Consider the following 12,494-nt stretch of genomic DNA (forward strand, 5'->3'; position numbering starts at 1 on the left):
GGACATGTGACCGATTGTGTGTGTGTGTGTGTGGGGGGGGGGGGTTTCCTTGTGAAGAATATTCGAAAAGGTGGAACCAAGAACTGAACAATTAAATGGAGACAGAGCTACAACTTAAACTACTCACTAGAATTTTTTTCAATTCTCTCCAAATAGTATCTGAATACATGAAAAAATACATAATCACAATCTATAACTCCCTTAATCATATGTAGTCTGGCAGGATAATTGTGGTCATCTATAGTTGAATTTCCTTTTTACCCCCCTGTGCCGCCACCCCCTCCACCTAAATAGTCACTAAAATAGAAGCTTGCTCCACAAAGCGATCCTCCGTGCTTCTGTGTTTTACCCTCAGCCAAGCCCATCATAAGGACTGTCTTTTCCCCTTGCCGTGTCTTACATCCGTGAATTGTTGCTCGCTCTTTGGAGTGCAGGCCCTCTTTGATCTGGGGTCCAGAACACAGGATGAGGCTCATCCACTCGCAAGAACAAGAACATCGCATTAAGGGCTGGACACAGACGCCGTCGCCGTTGCCCTCGAAAGTAGCGCTGCATTTTGCTCACTGGTTCATTGCAGCATGGCCAAAAGCTGACTCTCTGATTGATTGAACGCTTCCTGTGGACGTCACCGTATTATGAAAATGACATATTTACAATGATATATAGTGGGGTGGAAATGATCTGTCTCTTCTGGACTTACACCTCACCTCCCCACCCTCGCGTCGTCGTAATTTCCGCCCCTCGCACGCTCAGCCTGGGAAAATCTGCCACGTTATCGTAAACAGAGCCTACATTTGTCTTGGTCGCTATTGTTTGGGCACAAAATCATCGGGGCTCATTCATCACTCGCGACGTTGAAAATGAGCACATTTGTTTGAACGTTTTATGATGATTCTTGTGTAGATTTTGAGCCGCGCGAGTGAGATTTATCAAAGGGGCACCGGCAGTCGACGCTACCCCCCATTTGCTGAAAAAGCATTATTCTGTTTGTAAGTTTTTCGTGTAATCAGTACACTCACATATTTTCCCATAGGAAATAACGGAAGTTGAACTTATCTGTTTCATAGTCAAAACTGTGGGCGCCATAAAACCTTTATTAACTGTGCAGGCAATTTATGATGTAAACATTTTTAACATTCTCAGTTGTCATAAAGAGGAACCAAGTCATTTCACATGAAGATTAAATGTAGTTCACTTTCATTCCATTCTTCTTTTCTTGTTAATGTAAAAATGTAAATCATATTGCCATATAGCCACCCCCCCCCCCGAGTTGGTGTGTGTTTGTGTAATTAATTACTGCATCCATGTCGGAAAACAAATACTTGCGACATCTTCTGCAGCTCGTCACAATCAACTAGTGATGGATCTTTCTTTTTCCATCGCTAACTTGGAAAAAAATATCATCCGTCCACATGGACCCTTGTCTTTTGAAGTACTTTGAAGTGTCCACATTTAATTTTTCCCTATGATGAATGAGAGGTGGGCTACGCTCGCATCCTGTGAGGCCCGACTTGTCCAGCTCTACTCGGGAAGCGCCGGTAACAAATGTAGAAAAGGCAGATAAGCCGATTGTGTCTCTGCTTGTCGTCGTGCTCCCTTTGGAGCCCAAGAGCGAGATAACGAAAGCCCCTTGTATCAATCAGACCTGTCAATGGCGATCCGCGGATTAGAGGCAGCGATTTAGGGGCTTGATTGGACGGAAAAATGCTGATTATTTCTCACTCTTTGCCTTGATTACGCCTCAGCCTGGGTGTTGTCAAGGCTCGGCTGTTGAGCTATTATCAGTGGAACCTGAGATCATAGGGCGTGGTTCTTTTTAATCACGGTGGGAGCTGGACAACTACCGCGGTAACCTCCCTGATGGCTTTTTGTTTTTGCCACCAAGGTGGAAGTCTGTGTGGTTGTAGCTCCCGTTCCCATCAGTCAATTGATTATCATGCTCAACCCTTGTAGGAACATTGGTGTCCCTCAAGGTCTCATCCTAGAGCCCTTACTAGTCTTCCTCCATACTAAATATCCATGTCAAATGATACAGTACAGTGGATTCTTCTTTCAGAGAAATATTGGATTTTAATTACATTTTTTTAGAGGGCTAGACGGTTGTGCAAACGAGGTGACTTTTGAAGTTTAAACTGAGCATGTCAAATTGACGGAAGGAAGTCAAGCAAACCAAGATGGAAGTGAGCACAAGCAAAAGTGGCTCAGCAATGTTATTTGCATTTGTTTACACCGTAGAGTGATGAATTCTAATTTAAAATTTTCGGATATGCACAACGAATGTTTTCATGATTAGGTCTATTTTTTTATCAACTTAACTTTGCTAATGAACTGTACATCCCATTCAGAAATACTTTAATTCTATTTTTTAAACTGATGTTTCTATCACTAATTACAACATCACAATCTAAATCGTGTTATAAATCTTAGTCTACATTGCCGGGCTTTAGGTCTACACAAGTGTCGCAACCAGGTGTAATGTAATTAGCCATGTTAGCTGCGCTAGCTAAGCTTACACGTGAGTTGCCCTCATGTCTTTATTTTGATTAGTGAGCTAGCAAAAACAAACCATTACTTCACAGCTAGTACAAGTACATTGCTTACCATGTAGTAGACAATGATGCTCCTCTGATGTTTGACACTATGCTGACAACTGTATAGCTTTATCGAAGAGCATGCTGCATTAATATTTTAGGGTTAATGTGATGCAATGTAAGCACTGTATATTGTGCAATTTCTTATCCTTTCCAATTCCACTTTGTAAATTCCATGGCCTAGTTTCATCTCAGTGGTAGAAGCTTCCCCACAGTAACTCACACCCACCACCCAACGACCACATCGTAGGAGTCCTAATCTTTATTTAGCTACTTTCCCTTTAAGACTGGAGCAGGATTTCAGCCATCATCAGTCATCTTTTCCTTCCTACCTTCCTATTACCCTTCCCTTCCCTTCTTTTTCTTCCTCTCCCATCATTACAAGTCTTTGTTTTCACTCTCCCCAAAGCACCTCTTGTTTATGCTTCCTTCAATCACTCTCACCATCAGGAGCCCGCTCGAGACTCCGATTGTCCCGTGTCACTGAGGTTTGCGCAAATTATGTGTTGCACAATGAAAACGCCACGATTTAGTGCCTCACAGAGTTTGAAATGTGTGTCTCCTTGTTTATGCAACGGGACAAACTACATCCACCGTTTTCCCTGAAACTCAGAAACTGTGAAACCACTCAGTGAATCACACTTTTTTTTTTGTGTGTGTGACACTGTGCAAATGCAGCCCTTGCGTAGATCAAGCCTGCAGCACTCGCATAGATCAAGCCCGCAGCAAAGTCATATCCCCTTAAAAGTGTTCGTTTAAGACTCGACCGACTTTGAATAAAACTCTTTTTCTTTAGTTTATGGCTTCAGGAAGAGATTCTAAAAATCAAGCTCAATTTTTTTTTTAAAAAAGGAGGTATTCATCCATCCATTGGTTTTCTGAACTGCTTTTTCAGAGCTGCACAATATTTAGTTTGAGGATCGTCATCGCAACGTACATGCGCATAATAGTCACACCGTAGGGTCTGCTGTGATGTTGGTGTGCTGGAATATACAGTAAATCAACTGTAATATTAAAAGGGACCAGCTGGGGGACCTGTGTGGACATGCCAATTGAAAGCTTGTACACCTGTTGCGTTTCCCATTTTTAAAACTAGACAGGCTAGTGGCTGCTGTCTGTGCTTGTCGCATTCAGGGACACTGCATAGATGGAAGTTCATGTGTACTTTTGGAATACAGTATATAATAAAAAACAAATTTTTAAAAATGGGGCAGCACGGCGGATCAGGTGGTGGAGCATTGGCCTCAAAGTTATGAGGACCCGGGCTCGATCCTGGCCCCGCCTGTATGGAGTTTGCATGTTGTCCCCGTGCCTGCGTGGGTTTCTTCCCATATCCCCAAAACATGCAACATTAATTGGACACTCTAAATTGTCCCTAGGTATGATTGTGAGTGCGGCTGTTTGTCTCCATGTTGCCTGCGATTGCCTGGCAACCAATTCAGGATGTACCCTGCCTATTGCCTGTTGACAGCTCGGATACGCTCCAGCACTCCCTGCGATCCTCGTGAGGATAAGCGGCAAAAAAAATGGATGGATGGGATAAAAATGGATTACTAGGAAGATTATTATTTCCATCATCTTTAGTTAAAACACCGTATGACCACATAGTGATCATATGGAATCTATTTGTTTTCCAAGAGTATGGAAATTATTTCATTAATATTATTAGACAGATTTGTAAGGAATGTAATGTTATCGATTGCTCCTGTCATTCTGTGTGTTTTTTGTTTGCACGTTAACAACAAAAGTCCTATTTTTGTTAAAATTCCCCATAATAAAAAAACAAGATTCAACCAACAGGTTTTCCTCAGGTTTTTGAGATTGTAATGTGAAACGTGCGGCTATTATCATAATATTATTGTTTGGGGGTGAGCTGGTGTTGACTCGCACTCAAGCTCACATTTCTTATGGATAATTTTCAGTAAATCTAACATGCATGTTTTGGGAATAAGAGAGGAAGCCGGCGTGCCCGATGAAAACCCACACAAACATGGGGAGGTTCGAGCCCGGACATCCTCACTGTGAGGCAAAGGTACTAATCACGAGGCTACCGTGCTGCCACCTGAATATTCAATCTTCATATATATTTCACGTTTTTGTTTTGTAAAAGAAAAAAACAAGACTTAATTTCGCACGCACCCTGGAGGCTACTCCCGCACTACCCCTGTTTTAAGGGACTCACCTTTATGATCAAAACATATTTCAGTTAATTGAATTTGCATGACTGCTGCGGGATGTTACTGAATGATCGCTCCCATTGCTCTTTTTTTTTTTTCCTGTTGGCTTGTAGCTTAACTTCATCCAGGGTTTTCTGGCTGTAATTTTATTTGCCGTTTATCAGAAACTAACACTAATCTATGCATCCAACTAAGGCTAAAACCATTACTGTAATTGCCGGCCTACAGAGCGCACCTGGTTACAAGTCTCACCCAATATATTTGTAAAGGAAATACCATTTGGTACATACATACACTGCAGCTGTGTAAAGGCCGCAAGTGCCCACATTGAAACATGAGATATTTACAAAGATGATACACAGGAAGAGTTTAATGCTAGCGCATTGCTACTGTGGCAATATACGGTAGCGCAAAAGCTAGCGCTAACAGGGCCGTATAAAATAAAACTTACCGGTAAATATCACTGAGACACGCCAGTAACACGCAGCAACACACTAGCATAGCGCTAATGCTAGCACAGCGCTAACAGGGCCGGTAAAAGTCACTTCCTTGGCACATGTATTCCACCGGTCTCATTCTTACCTTTTCCGCTCGAGTGCCCCCTTTCGGCCGTTAGAAAGAAATGCACAAATTAGCCGCATCACCGCATAAACCGCAGAGTTGAAAGCGTGTGGAAAAAAAGTCGCGACTTCTAGGCCGGAAATTACAGTAATTGAATTACGCATATGACTTGATTAGAGTCATAGGATTTAACGATAAACATTATATCATAGATATTGTATATACCGCATTCGAAATTATTATGCAAATTAGATTTTTGTCCAATTTTTGCCTAATTTTAAAGTCATCAACCATCAGAATATAATTCAAACTTTCCAATGATAAATGTTTGTATGGAAAAATATAAAAAAAAAAACACACACACAAATGCCTATATTGGTACAGGTTGTCTGGTATAAAAACTCTTTAAGACGATTCAAGAAGATTTTGTAAATCCTTCATCCATTCGTTCTCTTTACCGCTTATCCTCACACAGTTAGCATTCATGATTAGTATTTGCATATTAGTGATTACAATTTTAGGGAAAAAAAAGGTCCGAGTATGTGTCCATCTGCAACAAATCTGTGCAGTAAACATGGACAGCGGCCAAATGATTCAGGCTGACGCAAATTGCTTTTGCTTTTTTTTCCGCATCTATGCTTTTATGAACATTTTAATCACCAGGAGGCAGAAATTTTTGCGTCGACCAATATTCGTGGTCAACTTAACCGAGTGAGACGACGATTTTTATTTATTTTGAAGCACTAATAGGTTACATTTAAAGGCCTAAAAATGGTCTCTTCGACCATAGGTCGTGTATCCAGCCAAATTAAGTTACCATGTAGAAGTGACTTGAAATTAGGACTCCAGTTGAATGTTAAACAACGACTGTCAATTATGCACAAAAATACTGATAGTAATACCAAGTTCTCATATTTCCCCCACTCCGGGAAAGAACTTGCCTCAAGAAAGTGACTCCGTGTTTCCAAAAAGTGTCAGCGCTTCTTATCTGTGTTTTCTCAAGAACACAACGCTGATGACTGATGGGAATCTGTGTGGTGTACTACTTGTTATTTTTAGCGCCTCACTTCTGTTGTGCTCTTTCAATGCATTTCTCTTTTTTGGTGTCTTTTCACGGCATACGTCAGTGTATGAGTTCAGTCGGAGTGTACTTGGGATTTCACGTGTTTTATTTCCCTCGCAGCAAACAATCGAAAGTGAATCAAGGACTTCCTGCATGAAACCGCCACAGTTATAACTGTACAAGAAATGTTTGAAACAACTTTTACACAGCCAGGACCGTTCACAAGAGTACAAAGAAGTTAACCACTGTAATAATAACATGTTACAAACTATTACAATACTATTTAAACACAATAACACAAATTAATTTCACATTATTTCTAATGGGAGTTATTTGTGTTTCACTACTTAAATATTTACCTTTTTTGTTTCATTTTTTTCTCCGTTCTGAAACCTATTTAACCTACCTAACCTAAGATGTCGGGGAGGAGCTCAGTTTAGCCTGGGTTGTCAGTGGAGGTCATGCAGAGTTCACTGCATGTGCATGTTCTCGTCAACATCTGGAGAATTTTTTTTTCGAAATGAGATCAGCTCAAAGGATAATGCTGTGAAATGAGTTGAAACAATATTAAATTGTTTTGGAATCATAGTTGGTGCTACTTATTAACATTTTTAGGAGCGAGTCAATTACTGAAATTTTTTCGCTTTTTACGGCAGGGCTAGAGTACAGAAGTCAACAGAATCGGGTTCCACTTTTTAAGTTTCTGCCGTATGTTTACATTAGTTGGCTATGTGTACCAATTACTCCAGGTACACACTAAACTCCTGCAAACACACACAGACACACACGAGTATTTTTCATGTTTTTCTTTGTATTTTCAATACAGCCACATAGCCTGCTTGCTTAGCTAACAGACGTGACTCACGCCCACCCGGGCAAAGCAGCCCGTCAGCTTATCGCATGGTCTCACACACACACACACACACACAAGTATGCAACGAGGCGCCGCATTTTCACCCACCCACGCGCACATTCGCACACGCCTCTGTACACAATCACGTACAGCCGTCGTGTATTTAAAGTGGCATCCTGCTGCTCTCCGGTGGCCGCCAACAGGCTCCGTCCACTGCAGACTTGCAAGTGTGAGCGTGTGCGCGCGTGAGTGTCCAAAGGCTAATTGCCGCTACCTGCCTCCGCAGTGCTCCCATTGACTCCCCCGGACTCCGAAGGGGGATCCACGCAGGCATCTGAAGACAAACAAACCCGGGGCGAGCGATCGATAGCGGATACAAGACGCGGCCGTCAGACGCCGCTGATTAAGAGCGTGTGAAGGTGTTTGCCGAACGTCCGCACGCCGACCCCCGATGTCCACACGTTCCCTAAGTGGATTGTTTATGTGATTTTGATGGAGAGCAATGCCGGCTCCAGAGGTGCCTTCAGAAGGCGCCTGAGCAATTATTCTCACAGTGTGGCAGTTGTGCAACATGCTAGCTGAGATTTAAAAGTGTAAGGCCTGCTAATGCGCTTTGAAGGTTTAAAAGAACAGTTTGGGTGCCATACTGCGAAGGCTCACTAGAACTGCCTCATGATGAGTAACAAGGCCATACGTAGTGTACGGTACAATTAGCTCATCTTCCAGCTTGTTAAAAGTTGGGAGTTTGCTCAATATTTTCGAGGGAAATGCAACCTTAAAGGTCCACTGTCATGAAATGCATGATTTTTAATATGTTATTAATGAAAAAAACGGCAGCCGGTATGGACCCAGCTGTTTTTTTCACCACAAAACATGATTTTGACGTGTATGGCTTTTTGTAACTCCCGCCATGAAAATCCTCTCGAGGGATTTGTTTTTGAGAAGAAACAGGAAGTGACGTACAGGCCAGTAGCGCACTCAAGTAGTCTCGTCTGTTTATACTAGTTTTACCTGCTGGAAGGTAGTTTGTTGTTCTTTCGTGTTAGCCAAAATGCCGGCTTGTTGTATTGCTCGAATGGGAGGATGGATTCGCTCTTCATACCATACCAAAAGATCCGTTTCGTCGTGAAAAATGGATAGCACAGGTGCAAAGGACGAGAGCTTGTGGGTTCCAAATGACTGGTAGATGTGTATACAGCTACTAAAAAAACAATAGTTGGGAGGGGGGGCGTAATCCGTAAATCAGGGGTGATGAATGTGTCGATGTGCGTATCAGAAGGTTACCGTGCAGCAGGTGCTGAAGGACGGTCTCCGCAGGCCTTATGGATCGCCACAGGCCTTGTCGACAAGGCCGAGCCGGCCGAGGTGGGTAGTAGTAGCGCCGGGCCGCGGTGTCTCATTTCTGCCATGGAAGTGGATCAGACGGGGATGCGGTTTGGCCGCACCGTCGTCATCGCTCGCGGGTGGCGTTTTTATCACCGCCGTGCGGAGGTGGATCGGGCGGGGAGGTGGTTTGTCCAAGATCCGCATATCATTTAAATATGGCTTGAAACAATAGGGTAATATTGCTCCTGTCACTTCACTTAGTTGTGAGATGTTCTCTTCTTCGAAAAGAGCTTCCGTGTCAGAAGGGACGTGTTCGTCTCCCGTAGCAGGGGCCACTGCGCGCTTTCAATGGCGAATCTCTGGGGTGACATCACGGGCAGGAGATGCAGCCAATATGGCGACCACTTGGATGTCGAATGACACTTCCGCAAATTTGCCCACGGATGAAGCGCTCTCTGCTCATATTTTTTTTTTCGTATAGACATTGATGTGAATAATGTTCTATGAATTTTTCATTCGAATGACTATTTTAGAATGTTTATATGGATGACACTTGGCTTTAAATGTACACCGGTGAAGCTCGTAACTTATTTTACTATATAATTTATATCAAGACATTTCCCTTTGAAATGAATTGAAATCCTATTAATCTGCTATTTGATTCTGATTCTGATTTTGATTGATTTCTGATTTTTCCCCAAAATTCCAGTCGGTCAATCCCACTCCAACCTGAGTCCAACACATTAAAACGTCTGAAAATCGATTGAAGGGGTCTTGAATTTTTATTTCGTGATAATAAAGACTTCCGTCTTCTTCTTCTTTGACTTCGACTTCTGCTGCTACTTCTTCTACTTCTATTTCTGCTCTGTGGACTCGCGTTTGCTTTTGTTCTGATTCCGACTGACAATCTCGACCAAGCGCAGACAAAGGTCAAGGTTGGGCGGCAAATCGCCTCAAAGCAATTAGTCAGTGTCGCCGTCTTGCCATTTCTCGATCTTGCCTCCTTCCGTCATCTCTTGTGTTTACCCTCACGGTGGAGAGGAAGGGGGCTGGGAGGATGTCTAGTCCTGCTTTTGAAGTCCCGGTGACTTGAAAACGTCATTGCCTGGGTGACATTTGAGCACGGCGCAGTGTGACCCCGCAGGCAATGTGTTCGTGTGTGTGCGTCTCCTCATGGCTGCTTCAGCTGTCCTTTGGGGGCTTCGGGGGGGGGGGGTGTATTTGCTTTTGCAGCAGAGGGATTGCCTTTCATCACATGAAGAACAGCATCCGCCCTTCCACCTCCAACCCTCGCGCCCAACAATTGTGCCGCTAGGACGCTGCGCCGCAGCTGACGCCGACGTTAAAAATACACACTCGGTAACTCGAGCCACTGTACGGCCAACTGACACATTTAACATTTCGGGGTTATTTCCTCAGCTGCGTTCAAGAACTTCGGTGCAGCTGTTACTGTTGGTCTTCATCAACAACGGTTATTGTGTGCCATTTTCAGATACTTATACCTTACGTCGTAGAGACTGTGTGTATATTGTACAGTTGGAGCCAGAAGTTTACATACTGTGGAAAAACACACATTACATTTTTTGTGTATCACAATGCTACTGAATACTTTTGCTGCTGTTCACTTTCACTTAGTATGCATTGTAGCCACAGTCGTAAAACTGTAACAAGATTTTCCAAAACTGAAAAATAGTTGAACCAGCCATTTCACCCGGGATACGATGCAGCAATAATTTGGAAAATCGTACGAGGCGTTATGGGGAAATAGATTTTTTTTATGTGTTCGAAAAACATTCCCTTTTTGTGGCATGTTTGTGTAATATCACAGATGGAATAGCTGGTCAAGAATAGCTTTTAAATTAGAGTAAAACATCCATCCATTTTCTTATTCTCACGAGGGTCGCGGGGCGTGCCGGAGCCTATCCCAGGTGTCAACGGGCAGGAGGCAGGGTACACCTTGAACTGGTTACCAGCCAATGGCAGGGCACATGGAGACAATTAGCCGCACTCACAATTACACCTAGGGGCAATTTAGAGTGTCCAATTAATGTTGCATGTTATTTGGAATGTGGGAGGAAACTGGAGTGCCTGGAGAAAACGGGGAGAACATGCAAACTCCACAGAGGCGGGTCTGGGATTGAACCCGAGACCTCAGAACAGAATTAAACATTAACACTTAAATTATTTTTTTTTTTGCACAGGTTCACTTCTGTAAATCTTTAGTTATGTCCAGTTTCAAATTTAGATCTGCATATAGACTATCGTAGTCATTTTTCATGTAGTTTAGTATTTATTGGTATCCATCTGTTTTTTTTACTCTGTAAAGCGTTCATTTCATTCAACTGTCCCATTGCCCAATATTGGAAATATGTACAAAGATATGATTGTTTTTATGATTCTTTGATATTTTAATTTTTGTATGGGACTACTGTTCACTTAGCTGCTGTCAAGATGGATTGTCCCCTTTGAGGCACTAATTACGGCTTATTCTGTGCTATTCTATGCATCTTCCTTCCTGCCTGGTAAAATGGTGTAAACAGGTGTTAGCGTGTCAGCTCACGCAAGGCCACATGTCTCGGCGCGGTGATCCTGAACAGCTGGCCCCGGCCACAGCGCGTGCATATGTCGCGCATGTGTTTATGTGTCAGCATCTACGACGAACAGACGATCTGATCCATTTTTTTCCCGCGTTTTCAAATTGTTCCCCTTAGAAAAGAATGTAAAGTGAATTCATCTGTTTTACAGTCAAACTGTCGCCATCATCACACTTTATTAACCGTACAGGCGACGTTTTAAGTAAAGCTACGTTTGGGAGACCCATTTTGGACAAAAATGGACGAAATGGGCAAATATGACGGGCTGTAGTTGGCGCGGATGCCTGCCAATCTATTTATACTGTCTAAATATGTGCCATGGTTTTTGCAGTACAGCATGGTGCATGCAGCTCAACTTGCGAGTACATAAGACGGGGTAACACACCTCGGAAATGGTCTGTGGTGCGACAGAACCCCTTTAAGCAATGGATTAAACATGCAGAAACACATATAGACATGATAACTGTACTCCCAGTCATATATTCTTTATCCTCTGCGTAGAACACCGTAGGGTTGAATTTTCAATTAACAGCATATCCGTCTGTCTGTGCTAGCTGCTGTTTTCCACAGTATGCAAACACTACGCACTTGCCAGACATGTAATTGGGTGTGTTGATACCTTAACAAAGTATAAATGTCATTAAAGCATCTGTGGAAAAACATTTTTTGTATTATTTTGTGGATGGCTCTGAAACATGAAGAGTCCGTTTTCACGGTATTATAATTGTATAATGTCCCCCCCTCAGGTGGAGATCGAGAAGCTGGACTATCACCACTTCCTGCCGCTGCTCTTCGACGGTTTATGCGAGACGGTGCACCCGTACGAGTTTTTCGCCCGCCAGGGTATCCATGACCTGCTGGAGCACGGTGGACCCAAGATTCAACCCGTCATCCCGCAGCTAATCATTCCCATAAAGAGTGAGTAGGGGTGGGGCTACTGTAACAAATGTGTATGTATTGTAAGCATTTGTGGGTTTCATGTGTTGCTTTTTTTTTTTTTTACAATACTTTCTCAAAGACTATTTCTTTACTAGCTAGCCTTTTTGGGGCTGTTAAAAAAAATTATACCAGATTTGGCATCGTATCCTGGCTTGGCAGCAAAGTTTGAGAATTTGCCATGAAAGCACAAAACCAAGCAAGGAGTGTTAGAAAATATTATCAGGCATCATTAATGTGTTACATTGGCACAGGAAACTGCACACATGTATTTTAGTAGTTGGAATTTTTTAATTTGAAGGCAGCACTTTTGTGGCTTTTGGCCATTTTTAGCAATCATGCCAGAGCAATTTTGTTTTTAGGGGTTCACCTGATTGATACTGATTTGGATGA

General features: G+C 42.8%; 1 protein-coding gene across 6 annotated transcripts in view; it reads left to right on the forward strand.

The window, feature by feature from the left end:
• pacrg (PARK2 co-regulated) overlaps nt 1-12,494 on the forward strand; it is a 184,657-nt gene that overhangs the window by 71,263 nt on the left and 100,900 nt on the right. For all 6 annotated transcript variants that reach the window (XR_009798402.1, XR_009798403.1, XR_009798404.1 and 3 more), the window contains one exon: nt 11,912-12,083. Coding sequence is in view for 3 of the 6 variants with exons in the window: in XM_061843608.1 (XP_061699592.1) it covers nt 11,912-12,083 (172 nt within the window). In the remaining 3 variants the exon portion in view is untranslated. The remainder of the gene's footprint in view (nt 1-11,911; nt 12,084-12,494) is intronic.

This window comes from Syngnathoides biaculeatus, chromosome 15 (assembly GCF_019802595.1).
Source record: "Syngnathoides biaculeatus isolate LvHL_M chromosome 15, ASM1980259v1, whole genome shotgun sequence".
Taxonomy (NCBI): domain Eukaryota; kingdom Metazoa; phylum Chordata; class Actinopteri; order Syngnathiformes; family Syngnathidae; genus Syngnathoides; species Syngnathoides biaculeatus.